This window comes from Peromyscus leucopus, chromosome 7 (genome assembly GCF_004664715.2).
Source record: "Peromyscus leucopus breed LL Stock chromosome 7, UCI_PerLeu_2.1, whole genome shotgun sequence".
Classification (NCBI taxonomy): domain Eukaryota; kingdom Metazoa; phylum Chordata; class Mammalia; order Rodentia; family Cricetidae; genus Peromyscus; species Peromyscus leucopus.
The window spans coordinates 27,233,558-27,250,747 of NC_051069.1; the positions used below are offsets into that span (position 1 = coordinate 27,233,558).

The window sequence follows — 17,190 nt, forward strand, 5'->3', positions numbered from 1 at the left end:
TCACTAAAAACATTATTTCACAGGTTTAAAAAAAATGAGCCACTGAAAGCTCATGTATTGTCAGAACATTGCTTATGCAACATGGGAACATTTTGACAGAAGGAAGGGGACAACAGGAGGCAGGAAGAGAGACAGAAGTAAGGAATCCTGCAGGTGCCCAAGCAATCCCAAGAAACACAAGCTCTGCTCCTGCCTTCCACAATCAAAACAATTCTGTTTCTCATGGCATCCGAGGAAGACTGCCTGCCAGACACAGAAAACAAGTCACTACATGAAAATGTCAACTTGTTCCATGGAACACCACACTGGCAGTGAGCGGATGTAAACCTTTTCATCTAGAGACTCGGGCTGTTTCCTTCCCAGTTTTTAAACATCGTGGCCCATTGTCAAATTCAGTTCAATTCATGCACAGCCTAACATAAGTGGACAAAAATACCACCTAAAAGTATATAGGAGAGTAAAAGAGTCCCTAAAATATTTTGTCCTCAAACTCTTAGCAGCTCTAGCTTATTTATAATTTTAAATTAATTCAAGTACAAGCACATTATGCATGAAAATATTATAATGAAACCCATTATTTTGCATGCTGAGCTGACTTTTTAAGTTCAATAATTATTTCATGGAAGACACAATCATCTTTTTTTTTTCTGTTTTGTTTTTTGAGACAGGGTTTCTCTGTGTAGTTTTGGTGCCTGTCCTGGATCTCACTCTGTAGAACAGGCTGGCCTCGAACTCACAGAGATCTGCCTGGCTCTGCTTCCCGAGTGCTGGGATTAAAGGTATGCACCACCACCACCTGGCTACAATCATCTTATATTTATTGCAATTTGGGGTAATGAAGGTGCTCACTAGTTAAAAAAAAATTAACTAACTCAGACGCTGGCATGACAAATTCAATGATCCTTCCCTTTCTCTGTGTACAACTGAGGCCCACACCATGCACTGTCCCCAACCATAAGAAGGCTGCAATCTTCTATACCTGTCACTTCTGCGGACATTGATGCCTGCGGGCTTAACAGTGATCATTTTCCCTGTGCTGGGCTGGAACCCATGGCCTCACACATGACAGACACACACTCTTATCACTGAGCCACACACCCACCCCTGGTCTTCTGTTCTCATTACCTATTCATACTAATTGTTCTTAGTATTACAGTGATGTGAATTCATTAACTATCAGGTAACCTGGTGAAAGTTAGGGAGAAAAGATGGACGTGCTTCTGTGAAAACTAAGCATTCAACTTGAAAAAATTTAATAAAGACATGGGCAAGAGACTGGAGATAGACCATAAAAATCAAGGACTTAACTCATACCACTTTAACAATGCTTTAAGTTGCTAGGCGGTGGTAGTGCATGTCTTTAATACTGGCACTCGGGAGGCAGAGGCAGGCAAATCTCTGTGAGTTCGAGGCCAGCCTGGTCTATAGAGTTCTCTGTGTACACAGAAACCCTGTCTTGAAAAACTAAAAACTAAAATTTAAATTAAAAAAAAAAAAAAACCACAACGCCATAGTTTTCCTTCAAAAACAAAGCAAAGTTGGAAATCATAATGAATTATAGGCGTGCTTAATGGGAAGATGAAGGAATGCCAACCGGGGCAAAAAAAAATAAAAAATCCCTTGGCCCTACAGCCAAATAATAGTCAATGTGCTTTTTAAGCCGACTGCAAGGAAAACAGGAGGTAAGGAAAGCTACAGTGATTTAAACAAAAAAAAAGTACTTGGGCTGGAGAGATGTCTCGGTGGTTAAGAATGCTTCCTGCTCCATTAGAGGACCAGAGTTCAGATCCCAGCACCTAGACTGGCTCCCTCTAGAGACCTCCCAAGAGGTCTGACTCCCTCTCCTTATCTCTACCGGCACCTGAACACATATACAAATAAAATAAGTATGTTTAAGCACTTTTTTTTTTTTAACTTAAGTGACACCAGTGGCTGAGAGTGTAGCTCAGTGGGAGAGCACTTCCTTGAACTTGCAAGGCTCTGGATTTGGTCCCCACCACTACACATACATGGGGTAGGGGCAGGGGGTGTCACATCATTGACAATATATGGATGGATTCTGTTCATACCTAATTCAAAACAAGTGAGCTGTGGCTGGATACAGTGGCCCATTCCTACAGGCTAAGGCAGGAGAACAGGTGAGTAACAAAAACTAATAGTAACACATAAGTCACAGCTGGATTCAGTGGCCCTTCCCTACAGGCTAAGGCAGGAGAGTTGGGATTTGAGGTCAGCTTAGGCTACATAACGAGAACATGTCTCAAAAGTAAATAAATAACAAAGAAGAACAAAAAGGCTCAGGTGATCAACAAATAGCCTGCCCGGTGAACGTCTCTTTCTCCTTCAACAGTTTCCTCAGTGCCGTGTAAGTCCCTCTGTGTGGAAGAGGCAGAAGGATGATTCACACACAGGCGGCGAGGGAAAGGTTAGGTACACATGGCTGGCTCAGAGAAGGGCAGCTTAGAAGCTGAAGAGGCAGCTAATCACCCCTCACCTGAACTGTGCCACATCTGAGGCCCTGGGTCTGCAGGTACAGGAGACCCTCGTGCCAACACAGGCAGAGGGGCCGGGGAGGCAGCCAGCCAGTGCTGCCGGCTGGCACAGGCCTTCTCACCACGGCTGGGGAGAAGGCTAACCCTGGTGCAATCTGTCTGGAGAGCAATGTGGCAATGTAAGTATCCGGTGTCTCACAAACATGTGTGCCCTCTGGCCCAGCAATTTCACTTTTAACAATCTACCTAAAGCAAAAGATCTAAATACTCTGAAGAGTCAGATGCCAAGCAGTTGCCACAGATTTATGAAATGAAAACACTTAAATTGTGAAAAAGGCTCGGAAAAAAAAGAAAGGAAGGAAGGAAGGGAGGGAGGGAGGAGGGAGAGAGAGAGAGAAAGAGAGAGAAAGGAAAGAAAGGAAAGAAAGAAAGAAAGAAAGGAAGGAAGGAAGGAAGGAAGGAAGGAAGGAAGGAAAGAAAGAAAGAAAGAAAGAAAGAAAGAAAGAAAGAAAGAAAGAAAGAAAGAAAGAAAGAAAGAAAGAAAGAAAGAAAGCCACAGAAACCGTAGTCACATCACCAAAACTATGAAAACTGACGCTTCCGACTAGCTCAGGCTGACAGTACCAAGTGGCACAGAAGCAGAAGCATGGCAGTACAAATAGGACCCTAACCAGTTTTCAATACACAGGCTGCCAAGAGGATTTTACAGTATCAATAACTACCGCCTCTGGGCGACAGGATTATGGATGACATTTTCCCGTCTGCTTCTTCATCATTTCCTGAATTTTCCCAAAGTTGTTCCATGAGCACAATGTTATTTTTATGAACAGGAAAAAAAAAAAGGGAAAGGTGGTAGGAGAAAAGCGGTAAAAATAGACAGTGTGGTTGAGGTAAAGGAATTTATCGTGCCTAATCTGGCTTCTCTTCCTTCCTCCATTAAGTTCAGCTACACGTATTCCAATGCTCCTTTTACTTAACTGTCTACCCTAAGAAGAATATAATCTAACCTCTTGTACCAATAGCTGCTACTTTTTCCCATACAGATAACACAAGGAGTACCAGATGAATTAATCCATTAAACGTTAAGCCCAATTAAAATAACTCCTGAAGACCGCTGACCAGTGATGAAAAACTGAGGGTTTCTTTCTTCCTTTTTTTTTTTTTTTTTTTTTTAAATTGGATCACGTAGTTATAAAGCAAAGAACAAGAAGTCTGAAGTTCTTTCAGGAAGAGCCTACAGCCTGACAGTGTGGGGTCTTCAAAGGAAGAGAAGCAGCTCAAAGCAGAAAGGGAAAGCTGGACGCAACTGGCCAACCACACTGACCATATCTGGGGTATAAACTAAGGGAAGTAAGCCCCATGAGGCTTGAATTTGAAAGAGCTTTCCACTGAAAACAAGGGGTTCGGGCTGGAGAGATGGCTCAGTGGTTAAGAGTACTGTCTGTTCTTCCAAGGGACCCAAGTTCAATTCCCAGCACCCACATGGCAGCTCACAACTGTCTGTAACCCTAGTTCTAGGGGACTCAACACCGTCATATTGACATACATGCAAGCAAAACACCAATGCACATAAAAATACATTTAAAAAGAAAAAAGGAAAAGAAAGAAGGGGTTCGTAGGACTGGAGATGCTGCTCAGTGGTAGTGTTTTTGCCAAGCATTCTCCAAGCCTTGGGTTGGATCCTGAGCATCACAAACAGCATCATGCAACAGAAGGGATTCTGCCTGGAGTGGTGACATGTGCCTATGTGCCAGTCTTCAGGAAGCTGGATGAAGGGGGTCATATGAGCCTGTAAGTTCAAGAACTCTTTGGGGAACACAGCGATACACCGTCTTCAAAAATAGTCCAGAGTTACTAAGACTCCATCAGGGCCAGACACATGGCTGAAAAGTAAGGGTGCTTGCCACCAGGCCTGCCAACCTGCACCCCATCCCCGGATCACACGGCAGAAGGGGATTTTGACATGAACATGCACACACATGCACGCACCAAGATGTAATTTATAACTTTAAAAAATTAAAATAGCTGGGGGGTGGGGGAGGCACACGCCTGTAATCACAGCACTCGGGAGGCAGAGGCAGAAGGATCTCTGTGAGTTCAAGGGCAGCCTGGTCTACAAAGAGAGTTTCAGGACAGCCAGGGCTGTTACACAGAGAAACCTGGTCTTGAAAAACAAAAACAAAACAAGAAAAATAAAATAAAACAAACCCCAAGTCTTATTTTTCCATATATTTTTAAGATTCATTTTTTATTATTTTTATTTATGTGTATGGGGTGGGGAACATATGTGCATGTGAGTGTAGGTGCCCACAGAGGCCAGAGACATCAGATCCCCCTGGAGCTAGAGTTAAAGAGTTACAGATGGCTGTAAGATGTCGGATATGGGTGCTGAGAACTGAAATCTGGTCCTCTGTAAGGGCAGTATAAGCTCTTCACCATGGAGCCATCGCTGAAGTCCTCCCAAATATTTAATCACACAATGAATACCTAAACTATACTGAGCACTTGTTGTGGAATAAACTTTTGTACACTGTGAAGACGCTGATTGGTTTAATAAAAAGCACAACAGCCAGTAGCTAGACAGGATTTTGAGGCACAGAGGATGCTGGGAAGAGGAAAGGTGGAGTGGCCAGTGAGATGGAGAGGAGGCAGCATGGGCAGTACAGAGTAAAGGTAACTGAGCCACGGAAAAGAACGTAGACTGAAAGATATGGGTTAACATAAATTATAAGCGCTCGTTAGAAACAAGCCTAAGTTTATTGGCCAAGCTTTCATAATTAATGTTTTCGTGTCACTATTGGGGAGCCAACAGTCCCGAAGAAAAAGTCCAACTATAAGCACTAAGTATATAATCATATTAAATTATTAAGCTGTACCACCCTATCAAACAATAGAAGTTAGACATTTGCCTTTCTTAATTTTACAAACAATGATTTTCAGAAATACTGAGTATGTTGAAGCACTACCAGGAAATAAACAGCAGCCAGCACTCACTGACCCCAGAGACCCTTAGAAATGCTCATGAAACACGCCGGGCTTGATCCCGGCACTCAGGAGGCAGAGGCAGGAGGAACTCTGTGAGGTCAAGGCCAGCCTGGGCTACAGAGTGAGTTACAAGAAAGGCTCCAAAGCTACATAGAGAAGTCCTGTCTCAAAAAACCCAAAAAAGGCCGGGCGGTGGTGGCGCACGCCTTTAATCCCAGCACTCGGGAGGCAGAGCCAGGCGGATCTCTGCGAGTTCGAGGCCAGCCTGGGCTACCAAGTGAGTTCCAGGAAAGGTAGCAAAGCTACACAGAGAAACCCTGTCTCGAAAAACCAAAAAAAAAAAAAAAAAAAAAAAAAAAAAAAAAAAAAAAACCCAAAAAAGTTTATGAAACACATCAGGTGCTGGTACCTGATGACCCAAGTTCCAGCCCCAGAACCCACATGGTAGGGAAGATCCAACTCCCACAAGTTGTCCTCTAACTTACACACACAAATAGTAAATAAAATACAATCCTTTTCTTTAGGGTGGGGTTCGAGACAGAATTTCTGTGTAACAGCCCTGCCTGTCCTGAAACTCAATTTGTGTGCAACCACCACCCAGCATACAATCTTTTTTAAAGAAGACTCACCTCACTGGATATGCTTACATCATTCAGTTCTACGAGTGCAGGTGCACACATGTGTGTATGGGGGGAGGAATATGCATGTGTGTACAGGTGTGTGTACCCATGCATGCATGTAGGGAGGTCAGAAGTCAACACTAGGTGTCTTCTATCACTCTCCAACTTCATTTTTAATTTTTGTAATATTTTATTTTTATTATTTGTATTTATACATGTGTCTGTGTGAACATACATACACAAGTGTGATGGTGCCTGCGGGAGCCAGAACGTTATCAACTTCCTGGGAGCCAGAGTTACAGATGGTTGGGAGCCACCTGACTTGGGTGCTGGGGTCCAAACTCAGGTCCTCTGGGAGAGCAGGATGCACTCTTGACCACTGAGCCGTTTCTCCAGCCCCAGCCTTATGTTTTGAGACAGAGTTTCTCACAGAACTTGGAGCTCAGCAATTGGGCTAGACTGGCTGGTTACTGAGCTCTGTCTCTGCTCCAGGACTTAGAGATCTAAACTCAGGTCCTCACACTCACACAGCAAGGACTCTACCCACTGAGCCACCTCAACAATGCTCTACTTCTACTTTTCCAAAGTTTACTAGGCTGGTCCTGGTGTCAAACTTTAGTCCCAGCACTCAGAAAGCAGAGGCATGTGGATCTCTATGATCTACATAGTACGTTCCAGGACAGCCAGGGCTACATGGAGAGACCTTGGGGTGGGGTTGGGGTTTACTAGATGGATGGGTGAGTAGGTGGATGAATAGAATGAATTAATGAACCACTGTATCAATGGCCAATGACCTTCTTGAGTTTGCAAAAATGTGAATGGTGACCCACCTGTAATTCCAGCACTAGGGTGCCTGAGGACTGTCAAAAATTGAAGGCCAGCCTGGGCTACATAGCAGACCCCATCTCAAACAAACAAATAGAAAAGGGGCAGGTGATACAGGCCAGTGTGTAGAATAATTCTCTAGCATGTGTGAAGCCTTGGGTTTGGTACCCAGCACCCATAAACCGGATATAGTAGTCATACCTATAATCCCAGTACTCAGGAGGTAGAGGCAAGAAGATCACTACAAGTTCGAGGCAGCCTGGCCTACAGTGAATGTGTATGCAGGGCTATTATCTGATGGGTGAGGACAGGGTAGGGAGGGCATGTATAGATAGCCCACAGAGCAGAAATTCAAGCCAAATTCAGAAGAACGCTAGATAAATGTTTCTGTTAGCCCTCACCTGATCATCAGGGTATGTGTCTGACTGACCAGTTCTCTTAATGACATGGGGCTATATAGTCAGAACCTGTCTCAAAGGAAGGGAGGGGCAGGAAGGAGGGGAGAAAGGCAAGGAGAAGCACAGGAACCTACACATTCACATTTATGGAGAGCTGTGAGAAAGGACACAAGGCTTGCAAGCAGGTGCTAGAGCTGAAACTGGGCAGAACTTCTCAATCAAAACCTAACTTGAACTTGAACTAGCTAGCCAAAATTCCCCATCTAAGTAAGCCCTGCCCACACAGACAAATCTAAAGAGGCAATGGGGTCTCTCCTCCTTCCTATTGATTCTCTGGGAAATGTGGTAAAGTACTCACAATCTAATTCCTACTCCCCCCCCCCTTTTAGACATGGTCTCATGGAGTCTGGATTAGTCTGTACTCCACTAGGGTAGGCTGACCTCGAACTGCTAATCTCCCCACCTCCAACTCCAAAGCGCTAGAATTACAGGTGTGTAGCACCACACCCAGCTGATTCCTACCTCTTTGAAAAGCTTAATTTTGAGAGGCGGAGTCATTGTCTACCATGGGTCACACACTTGCTAAACTGTAATACGTTACTAAAATAACTTCACAATGGTTCATCCAACAGTTCTGTGCTAGCTGCTAGGATTCTACTCTGAACAGATCTAAACACAGGCCTTTCCAGCTCATTCATCACAGGCTGCTGAGGCTTCACAGTGACGTTGCCTTGGCTATTTATTTAGCAATGATTTATTATGCAGGGACAAAAGCCCAGGAGACTATATATAATTTTCAGCCTCTGGATGCTATCATAAGTCATCCACAGGACACTCCACCTCTGCCAGTACACCAGTAAGGGAGTGACTCTGTATTAGGAGAGGCCAGGGAACCAGCTGATGGGTGAGGAACAGTCACCCAGAGATAGGTACAGCTCAGGCAGAAATCAGAACCAAATTAGAAACATAGATAAATAGTTCTCTTGCCCTGGCCTCTATCGCCAGGATACATATGTATCTAGTTGTGAGATGGTACATGGTACTGGTAGTGGGCTGGCCAATGAAGAAAGATCATCTGGGAGAGCCTCCTTCACAGGAGGATCAAGGCAGCCTGAGAGTACAGCTAGCTGTGTTCCTAGGAGTGGCCTCCATAGAGTGACACAAGAAAACTATGTTTGTGGTCATCCCTTTCGGATTTCCTTTGCATCTGTCATGAAGAGGGGGCACTGAGCTGAGCAGTGGCGGCACACGCCTTCAGTCCCAGCACTAGGGAGGCAGAAGCTGGCTGATCTCTGAGTTTGAGGCTAGTCTGATCTACAGAGCAAGTTCCAGGACAGCCAGGGCTACACAGAGAACCCCTGTCTTGGGAAATAAATAAATAAACAAACAAACAAACAAAAAAGAGGGGGCACTGAGACTTCAAGGCAAACTGGTGGAGGACTGCAGGGCTGAAGCAAGGATGACAAAGCCTAGTGACAAGACCGGTGTGGACAGTGTCATATGGTTCATCTTCCGACACGGATATCTTTCATGCTCTCTCACTTTGGAGGCTTGTTTTGATAAAGCAAGTATCTTCAACTTTGGTTGGTAGGTATGTGTTGTTTTGCTAATCAAAAGAGCAAACGTTCAGAGTGTGAAGGCACTGTCTTCTATGAGTTGAGAAGTCTGGGACATGCAGATTCTAATTTCAGCATCCTTCTTTTTTTTGTTTGTTTGGCTGGTTGGTTGGTTTGGTTTTTTTTGTTTTGTTTTTTTGTTTTATTTTATAATTAATTTAATTTTACATATCAGCCACGGATTCCCCTGTCCTCCCTCCTCCCACCCCCCTCCAGCATCCTTCTAACCAGCTTTGGCACTCTTGGAAAATGGGAAAGGGAAAAAGTTACAGAAGACAACCATGAATCTAATGAATAGTGTTCTAAATGATCTTAATGTTCCACTGAAATCCGAGACTCGGGGCCAGAGAGTCTGAGGACCGGAGTTCAATTCCCAGAGCTCAAAAGGTGGAGAGAACCAACTCCTGCAAGTTGTCCTCTGTCCTCTACACAAGCATGATGGCATGCATGACCCACCCCCAACACATACTGAGTAAATTTTTTTTAACTGAGATTCTAAATTCTGTTATGTCTTTCTGAACTCTGGAAATGAATTTGAATAGAACATCTAGAAGACCTTTCTGTGCCCATTAAATTCAACAAGGCTTTGTTGGTTGGTTATGTTTAGTGTACAAAATATATGGCATTCTCTAATAGAGTGAAAAAATCTATGCTGTTATTGGACTACCTCTCCTGCCTCAAAAACTAAATACACATGGACAGCTTTTTTTTTCTCTCTCTCTTAGCCATAAAGTAATCAGCATGGAATTTTGAAAATACACCAACCAGAGGTGACCTGTGCTCAGTTATGCCGCAGTCTGATGTTATCTCCTGATCATGACCAAGTTCATAATGCAGAGAAGACCTGGAGGATCTGCCTGCCTCCCTGTCTGAACTCATCCCTACTGCTGTCTACTAAAGCCCTAGACACACGGCCTTGGGTCTAATCTTTGGGTGGTCCTTTCTGGTTCCAAGGGCTTCGCATTTGCCATTGCTTTTGTTTAGAATGCTGTCTTCTCCGTCTTTCTTTCTTTTTCTTTATTTTTCAGAGCTGAGGACCGAACCCAGGGCCTTGTGCTTGCAAGGCAAGCACTCTACCACTGAGCTAAATCCCCAAGCCCTTCTTCTGTCTTTCAAAGCTGGGTCTTCCTCATCATCAGCTAAAGTTCCATCTGCTTTCTATGGCCTTTCTAAGGCTGCAGCCTTCCCCATAGACTCCAGCCTATTCTTTTTCTCCTTGGTATTGAGGCGTTTTGTTTGCTGTTTTGCAGGTCTCTTATCTATCTCCACCTATTTGAAAGCAAATTCTAGCTAAATGTGGTTGACCATGCCTTTAATCCCAGCACTGGGGCAAACTGATCTCTGAGTTCAAGGCTAACCTAGTCTACATACCAAGACCTTGTTTCAAAATAAAGAAATGAAAGTAAGTTCGGTTACAGGTGGGTTTTGTCTGTTTGTTGTGTGTGTGTCTCTTTTTCAGTAGTGTATTCCAAAGCTAGAATCCATCAAACAACCTACATGAATGAGTGAATGGGTATGGGGAAGATTCCACTCTTAGCAGAAATGTCTTAGGTACCTTTTATAATTTCAGAGCCTCTCGTGAATGAAGAACATTTCTTTTTGTTTTCAAAGCATTGGCTTTGTCCTCTTTTATGCCATGCACCCAAACACACCAGCCAGGCTGATGCTTGGAAAACGAACCAGCAAGCACTTCTGGCCCAGAGACAACTGGTCTGGGCGCCTCTGGCTTGAGCCAGATCTATGACTTTCTAGGGAGTTGGCACCAAAGTCAGAATGTTAAAATAAACATCTTTGATGCTGAAAGTGGAATATTGGTGTTCTGACTCTGCAAAGACCAGTTCTAATTGGCCTTAGCACCTCACAAAAGGCTCAAGCAAAGGAGTAACCCCAACACAAGGAGACCAAACTGAACTTGGTCACCCTTCAGTAGTCACCTCTAGATTGTATAGGGATGGGGCTGTCATCCCTAATGTATGGCATTCAAAAGCTGGCTTCAATTTCTTCTCTTTCTTCTATTTACTAGTGACTCTGTTCCCATTTTCTAAAGGGCACACGCATGAGCTCATCTGCTTCATTAAACTCTTCTTTAAAGGCAAAAGTCAGGCTCTGAGTCCTTGTGAACGGAGTCTGCAGTAAAACACACCCTTCACAAATGCATGTGCTGACAGTCTTAGGAATTAGGACTTAGGGCAAAATGTTTTCTCTGTGACACATTTCAACTGTAAAGTCCTAAGCTGAGTATACATCCTCAATGGTAGAATACTTGCCTGGTATACATGATGTCCTGGGCTGGAGGCATGCAAATAAGCTATCCCTTCTACATAGTGCACTTCGTAATGCCAAGTGCAAATCCTTTTGTTTTGGGTGGTAGATAAGAGTTTGGAGGGTGGAGTTCTGATTTTGTTTGTTTCTCTGTTTGCGACAAGGTCTATGAAACTCAAACTGGCCTTGAATTTGATTCAAACCCATGATCCTCTCTCTGCCTTAGCCTCCCAAGAGCTGGGATTATAGGCATGTGTCACTATACCCAGCTACAAATGTGTAGGAACATTTTTTGTATTTTCCATAGAATTTAAGTGAATCTCTGAAGAAAAGATTACATGGGGGGAGGGGACTTAAACAACAACAAAAACCTGTTCCATCATCAGTATAACAAAAATTAGTTACAAAACACAATGAAAATTTAGGCCAGGTGAGGGGCTCCATAAAATCCCAGCATGCCAGAGAAGACATGAAGACAATGAGTTGGAGACCAAAGGGGGCTACATAGGACCCTGCCTCAAAAACATAAAAATAGTAATATGGTGTTGGAGAGACAGCTCAGTGGTTAAGAGCACAGGATGCTTTTCCAGGGAACCGGGGTTTGATTCCCAACACCTATAAGGCTGCTGGCTTGCAACAGTTCCAGGGGATCTGATGTCTTCTTCTGGCCTCCAGGGGTGTCAGCTGCAGGTGGTGCAGAGGCAACCATGCCAACAAAGCACCCATGCACATTAATTAGTGAATTTGAAAATAATTTGAAAAGCAGAAAGGAAAAGGCCATGTGTGGTAGCACACACCTGTAATCCAACACATGAGAAACTCAAGCAGGAGAACTTCCAAATGTAAGGCCCCTGTGGGCAGCTAGACACTGAGTCCCTGGCCAGCCTGAGCTACAGAGAGAATCTGGGGAAACAAAACCAAAGACTGAGGACAGACTCAGCAAATACTTGGGTAACAATTGTGTTCAATCCCCAACTCAGTAAATGAACTTTTGAGACAGCCCAAAGCAAAGGCCAATGCTTTTTATCTGATAAGTCTCTTGTTAAAAAATAAAAATAAAAATAAGTAAAATTAAATGAATTGTAATGAAAAACTATCCTGAATGACTTTCATAGCCCAGTGAGGTGGTTCATGCCTAAAAGCCCAGCACCCCGGGGGTATGAGGCAAGAGGGTCACCAAGCGTTTCAGACCAGCTGGACTACAGAGCATCACACCGAGGAACTTTAAGGCACTTGAAATAGTAGCAAACTGGTTTTTTCTTGACGAAAGCATAACATGCAGCTTGTGTCTGCCTATCCAGAACCAATGGCGCTTTCGGTCAAGAGCTCTCCCCAGGGTGTAAAATGCACAAAAGGGGCACTAGCCAGTCTTACTCACCTTACTGACTCTAGCACCGGATGAGAATGATGACGACATTTCTTACCTATTTCTTAAGTGCCAAACACTGCAGGGACAGCATTACACATAGCAGTTAATCTTCGCAACACTCAAAACTGGTGAGGTGAGTGCTACTGTCATCCCAAAGTATGACAGTATGAGGAAATCCAAGCACAAAGAGGTTTGGCCAGTCAGGATCCCAGCACTGCCCCAGTACTAAACAGCAGAGGATTCAAAGCAGGCAGAGCTGAAGCCCTTACCAAGAACCAGTGGCCAGCGACCGAACATGCTGAAATAACAATTTACAAATATTTTGGCCAAAAGCGTTCCTAGTCATGTGTAGTTTTTAAATACACACAGAATGTAGCTAGCTATTCTTTGTTCCAGCCATCCAACTAGCTTGAAGGTACAATTAGGCACAGGAAACAGATTATAAGTAATGGGAGAGGGGGGAAAGTCTATTTAAAACAAACAAACAAAAAAACCCTAATACTTTAGAGTGTTCTACCAAAAGAACAGAGAACTTTGGGCTATGTGTCTCAAAAAAAAGGGGAGAAAGAAAAAGAAAAAAAATCCAAGCAGGTAGGACAAAGACAGACAAGGTGAGCTGCTGACCAAAGCCTGTCACTCCCGAGAGAGATCCCTTCTGCAGTGACGCTCGCTTGCTCGCTCGCTCGCTCGCTCAAAGCACTGCAGTGTTCCCGGCAGCAGTGGCGGTGGGCGTCAGGTCTCAGCCCCTGGAAGCCATGCTGCAAAAGGACCCAGCAAGCACACAGGAAGAGAGCTCCTGTTCTCTCTCCACTAGTCTGCTGGCCCCTGGGTCCTGCTCTGGAAAGTTGGAGTTAACAGAGGGTCTGGAGAGGAGCCAGCTTCACTTACTGTTGGACAGAGTGCAGTCACTTAGTCAATAAATGAAGTTTACTTTAGCTTCTTAGTCCTTGGAATGGGTCACGTAGGAAGAAGGGGGTCATAAATAGTTCTCTGATACACAGAAAATGCCTATCGCCTAACCTCCTCCTACCAACACAGGTATCGTCGGAATTATCTGGGTCTGATTTTTGTACACCATTAGAAGAAACACCCAGATCATTCAGTGACATAAAGGAGGAAAGGAAACAGAAAGAAAAAAATTATACACCTTTAAAAGAGGGGGGGGGGAAATGACCTATTGTAGAAAGAGACGGGGGAGAAAAACAATCGTTTGCTTCCATTTGACCTGACTGCAGAAGATTCACGCTGCAGGACATAGGGAGAAAAGTCCATCTCCCTGAATAACGGAGGAAGCAGCTCCCGCAACTTCTACTACCTAGGCACCTTCCCTGCCGTTATATAACCAAACCGTGGCCTTAACAGGCCATCCTACTGCATGCCAGCAGCTGCTGGGCACATCTCAGCTGTCAGTGTTGAAGGACCCCTTCCAAAGTGAATTCAGATAAGCAGGAAGCAGGCCAAAATATGCCCATGGTTCACCCTGAGCACGTGACAGCTCCTTGTGAATTGAGCTTCACTCATGTCCTCAGAGTCATTTAAGTAGCAAAAAGATAGGGCACTTGGAACTGGAGCTAGGAAATTGCACACTGCTACAGAAGCACAAACAAATGCTGGTGTGGTCTCTTCCACACATGCAACTCATTGTCCCAGCCATTTCAGCCTCACTCAAGTCTGAATATTTCCATACATAGGAATTGCATAACTGCACACCACAAACGATCAAAGATAAAAACCAATATAAACAGTGACACCCGTCTATAAACAAGCCAATGCTGTAAAGGCTGCAGTCCTAAAGGATAGCAAGGTCTCAGAGAAAAACTACACACACACACACACACACACACACACACACACACACACACACGAAAGCAGCCAGACCAACCATAATTAGGCACTGGCTTTGCTGACTACTGAAGACAGAAATGTCCCTTTTATATATAAAGCCAAGAATCAACTGTTTGCAATTACATTTACAAGACACTCAACCCAGCCTGTCATAGATTTTTTTTTTAAATCAATATTTTGGTATATCTAAGAGCTGGAAGATTCAAAATTGTTTAAATCATAGAAAACAGAGCCAGACAACCAATTATGTTTGTGGGGTCCATTTCCCAGAGGTCAGAGCAAAATAATCACAGAAGCAGAGGGAAGGAGGGGAACAAGGACCAGGCAGACATGTTGTTGGTAAACACAAGTTTGGCTTGGTCAACAGTCCACAGGACTCCACACCCTGTAGGGGGTAAGGAGACTACAGCGGCGGGTCTGAGGGATTGCAACGGGAGAGACACACTCGGCTCTGAAGACTTGAGGCCCTCTGGTCAAAACTGACAAAAAAAAAAAAAAGGCTTGAAGGGGTCCCACCAGAGGAAGTGAAACTGACCAATCACTCCTCCACAGCCACCCAGCCAGCCACCCTAGGAAGAAGGGCCCCTTGTAGTCTTTGACAGAGAGAGAGAGAGTCGGGAGGGAAGGAACTTCAGGTCGCAAATAAGCAGGAGACAAGGCCCAGCTAGGGAGTGACTGCCGTAAAAGCCAAAACAAGGTAGGCAAAGATAACCAGAGGCTAGGGTGAGGAGGGGAGGGGAACTGGTGTGTCCTGGGTAGGAAGCTGCAGAAGCTGTAAAGGTTTTTCATTAGCCAGGCTGAAGGAAAACTCAAGCTACTGTTCTAAATATAATGAATGACTACATTAAAAGTATCCATTCAAGTGAGGTATTGAGCAAAGAATAATTGGGAATTCAAACGGGCTTTGTGGATTCCATCAAAACTAAAAGATTCGATACTCTCAATGAAGAAGGCTATGTAAAAATGCTACCTCTATTTCCTTAAAAAATATACTTTATGTATATACATACACGGCTTCCTAATTGACCTTGGCCAGTTTCACGACTACAGCTCCTCAAATCCCTTGGGAACCAAAGGGCCCAAATGAGTGGAATTCTTTAGTGTGAATCCCACGGTTCCTTTCCCTACTGAAAAGCCCACCCTGGGCTCTACAAAGCCCACAATTCCAGACCCTCTGACAACTAAAAATAACCAGCAAACCATCTATCCTAAACTGTTTAACCCTTGGTTAGCTAGTGCCACCAGAAACCCGGGAACCCTTGGGACATCTGTTCTTGGGTCCCTTCCATTTTTTCCCCCCTATTTCCCCGTTTTCTTCACTGCCTCCTCCAGTAACCAAGTGTGCTCCTCGGGCTTCCAACTGACACCATCTATCAGTCTTAAAAAAAATCAAACGTGAATTCCTATCTCTGCCATAGGTGCCAGGTCCTTCTTATCCTGCACCCACCGCACACCCTCAGTCCGTGCCCCAGCCGTCCCGCAGTCCCTGGGAAGCCCGAGGTGGCCAGTTTGAGAGTCTTCCCCCCATCCTATGGTCCACATTTCATATGCCCCTGCCCTCATTCTCAGATGGTTTCCTAATTGCTGGTTCCGGAGTCTTCCTGGCGTGCAGTCCGCCGGCCCCCTGAGAGTTCCAACGCCTCTTTTCAGTCACCACCACCACCCCAGCACCCGGCGCACAGCCCTGAGGACCCCTCAGGTGCCCAGCTGCTCAGTCCCCCCGCCCCCCTCCGCTGTGAGGTCCCTGCCTTCTCCTGCCGCCACCGCTGCTGACCCTGACCCGAGCCCCCGGGAATCGCGTACTCCCTTGGTCCGGCCGCCCTGCAACGCCCCCCCACCCCACCCCCCGCCCGGGTAGCGCAGCCCGCAGCCGCGCGGTCCCCGGAGCCACTACCTTGGCCTTGGTGACGAGGTGCGTGGCCCGCTTGACCACAGCGAAGTTGCCCTTGCCGATGGTGCGGTCGATCTCGTAGTAGCCGATGCGAGCGGGCATCGGCCCGCGGGAGGCCGGGGCTTCGGGACTCGGCTGGCCGGCGGCCGGGGGCACAGCGTCGGGGGCTGCAGGGGACCCCGCGGCGGGCGGAGGCAGCAGGCGGCCGGCCGGCCCGGCTCCCCCTGCTCCGGCCACGGCAACCCCGCCAGCTCCGCTCGCCGCCGCCGCCGCCATCTTGTTGTGCAGTGAAACCTCCGGGGCCGCGGGGAGCCGGCCGGGGGGGAGGGGGCGCGGGGGGGCCGAAAGAGGGGGGTTGCCGACAGACGTCACTCCGGGAGGCGGGGCTCCCGCGCCGCCGGGCGCCCGGCGCCATGGCAACCGCGCGTCACGTGCGGACGCGCGTCACTGCCCGGAGCCATGGCAACCGTGACCTCACCGGGCGAACTCGACCTTCCCGCGTGGGTCCCTGTTCCTGAGGCGCCGGCTCCCGAGTGCCCCCCTCTGGGGAACAGGCAGGGAAAACGTCTAGGGTCTGCAGCAACTTCTAAGCTAGGTCCGCCGCGCCTAGCGAGGTAGGGATACGAGATGAGACACCCCAGAACCAGACCCCCCCCCCAGCGGCCCCTGGTTCGCTGATGGGATCCCTGCTTTGACCCGTGTCCCAGTTCAGTCGCCACCAAACCTCCCTTAAAAGGATTTCCTCATCACCAAAAATACCAGCCTTGTCCCACTTTAGCCCTGGAGGCCACAGAGGCAGGAATAGCTACAGTATTTAAGCAACTGTAACCAAGTTGGTAGCAAGGCAAAACTCTTGCAAAACCCAAGCTCACCTTGGACAATCAATC

General features: G+C 46.1%; 1 protein-coding gene across 8 annotated transcripts in view; it reads right to left on the reverse strand.

Moving 5' to 3' along the window:
• Positions 1–16,594, reverse strand: part of Sik3 (SIK family kinase 3) — a 222,175-nt gene extending 205,581 nt beyond the window's left edge. For all 8 annotated transcript variants that reach the window (XM_037207532.1, XM_028866472.2, XM_037207533.1 and 5 more), the window contains exon 1: positions 16,307–16,594. In XM_037207532.1, the coding sequence (XP_037063427.1) occupies positions 16,307–16,579 (273 nt within the window). In that variant the 5' untranslated portion in view covers positions 16,580–16,594. The remainder of the gene's footprint in view (positions 1–16,306) is intronic.
• Positions 16,595–17,190: the final 596 nt, after the last annotated feature.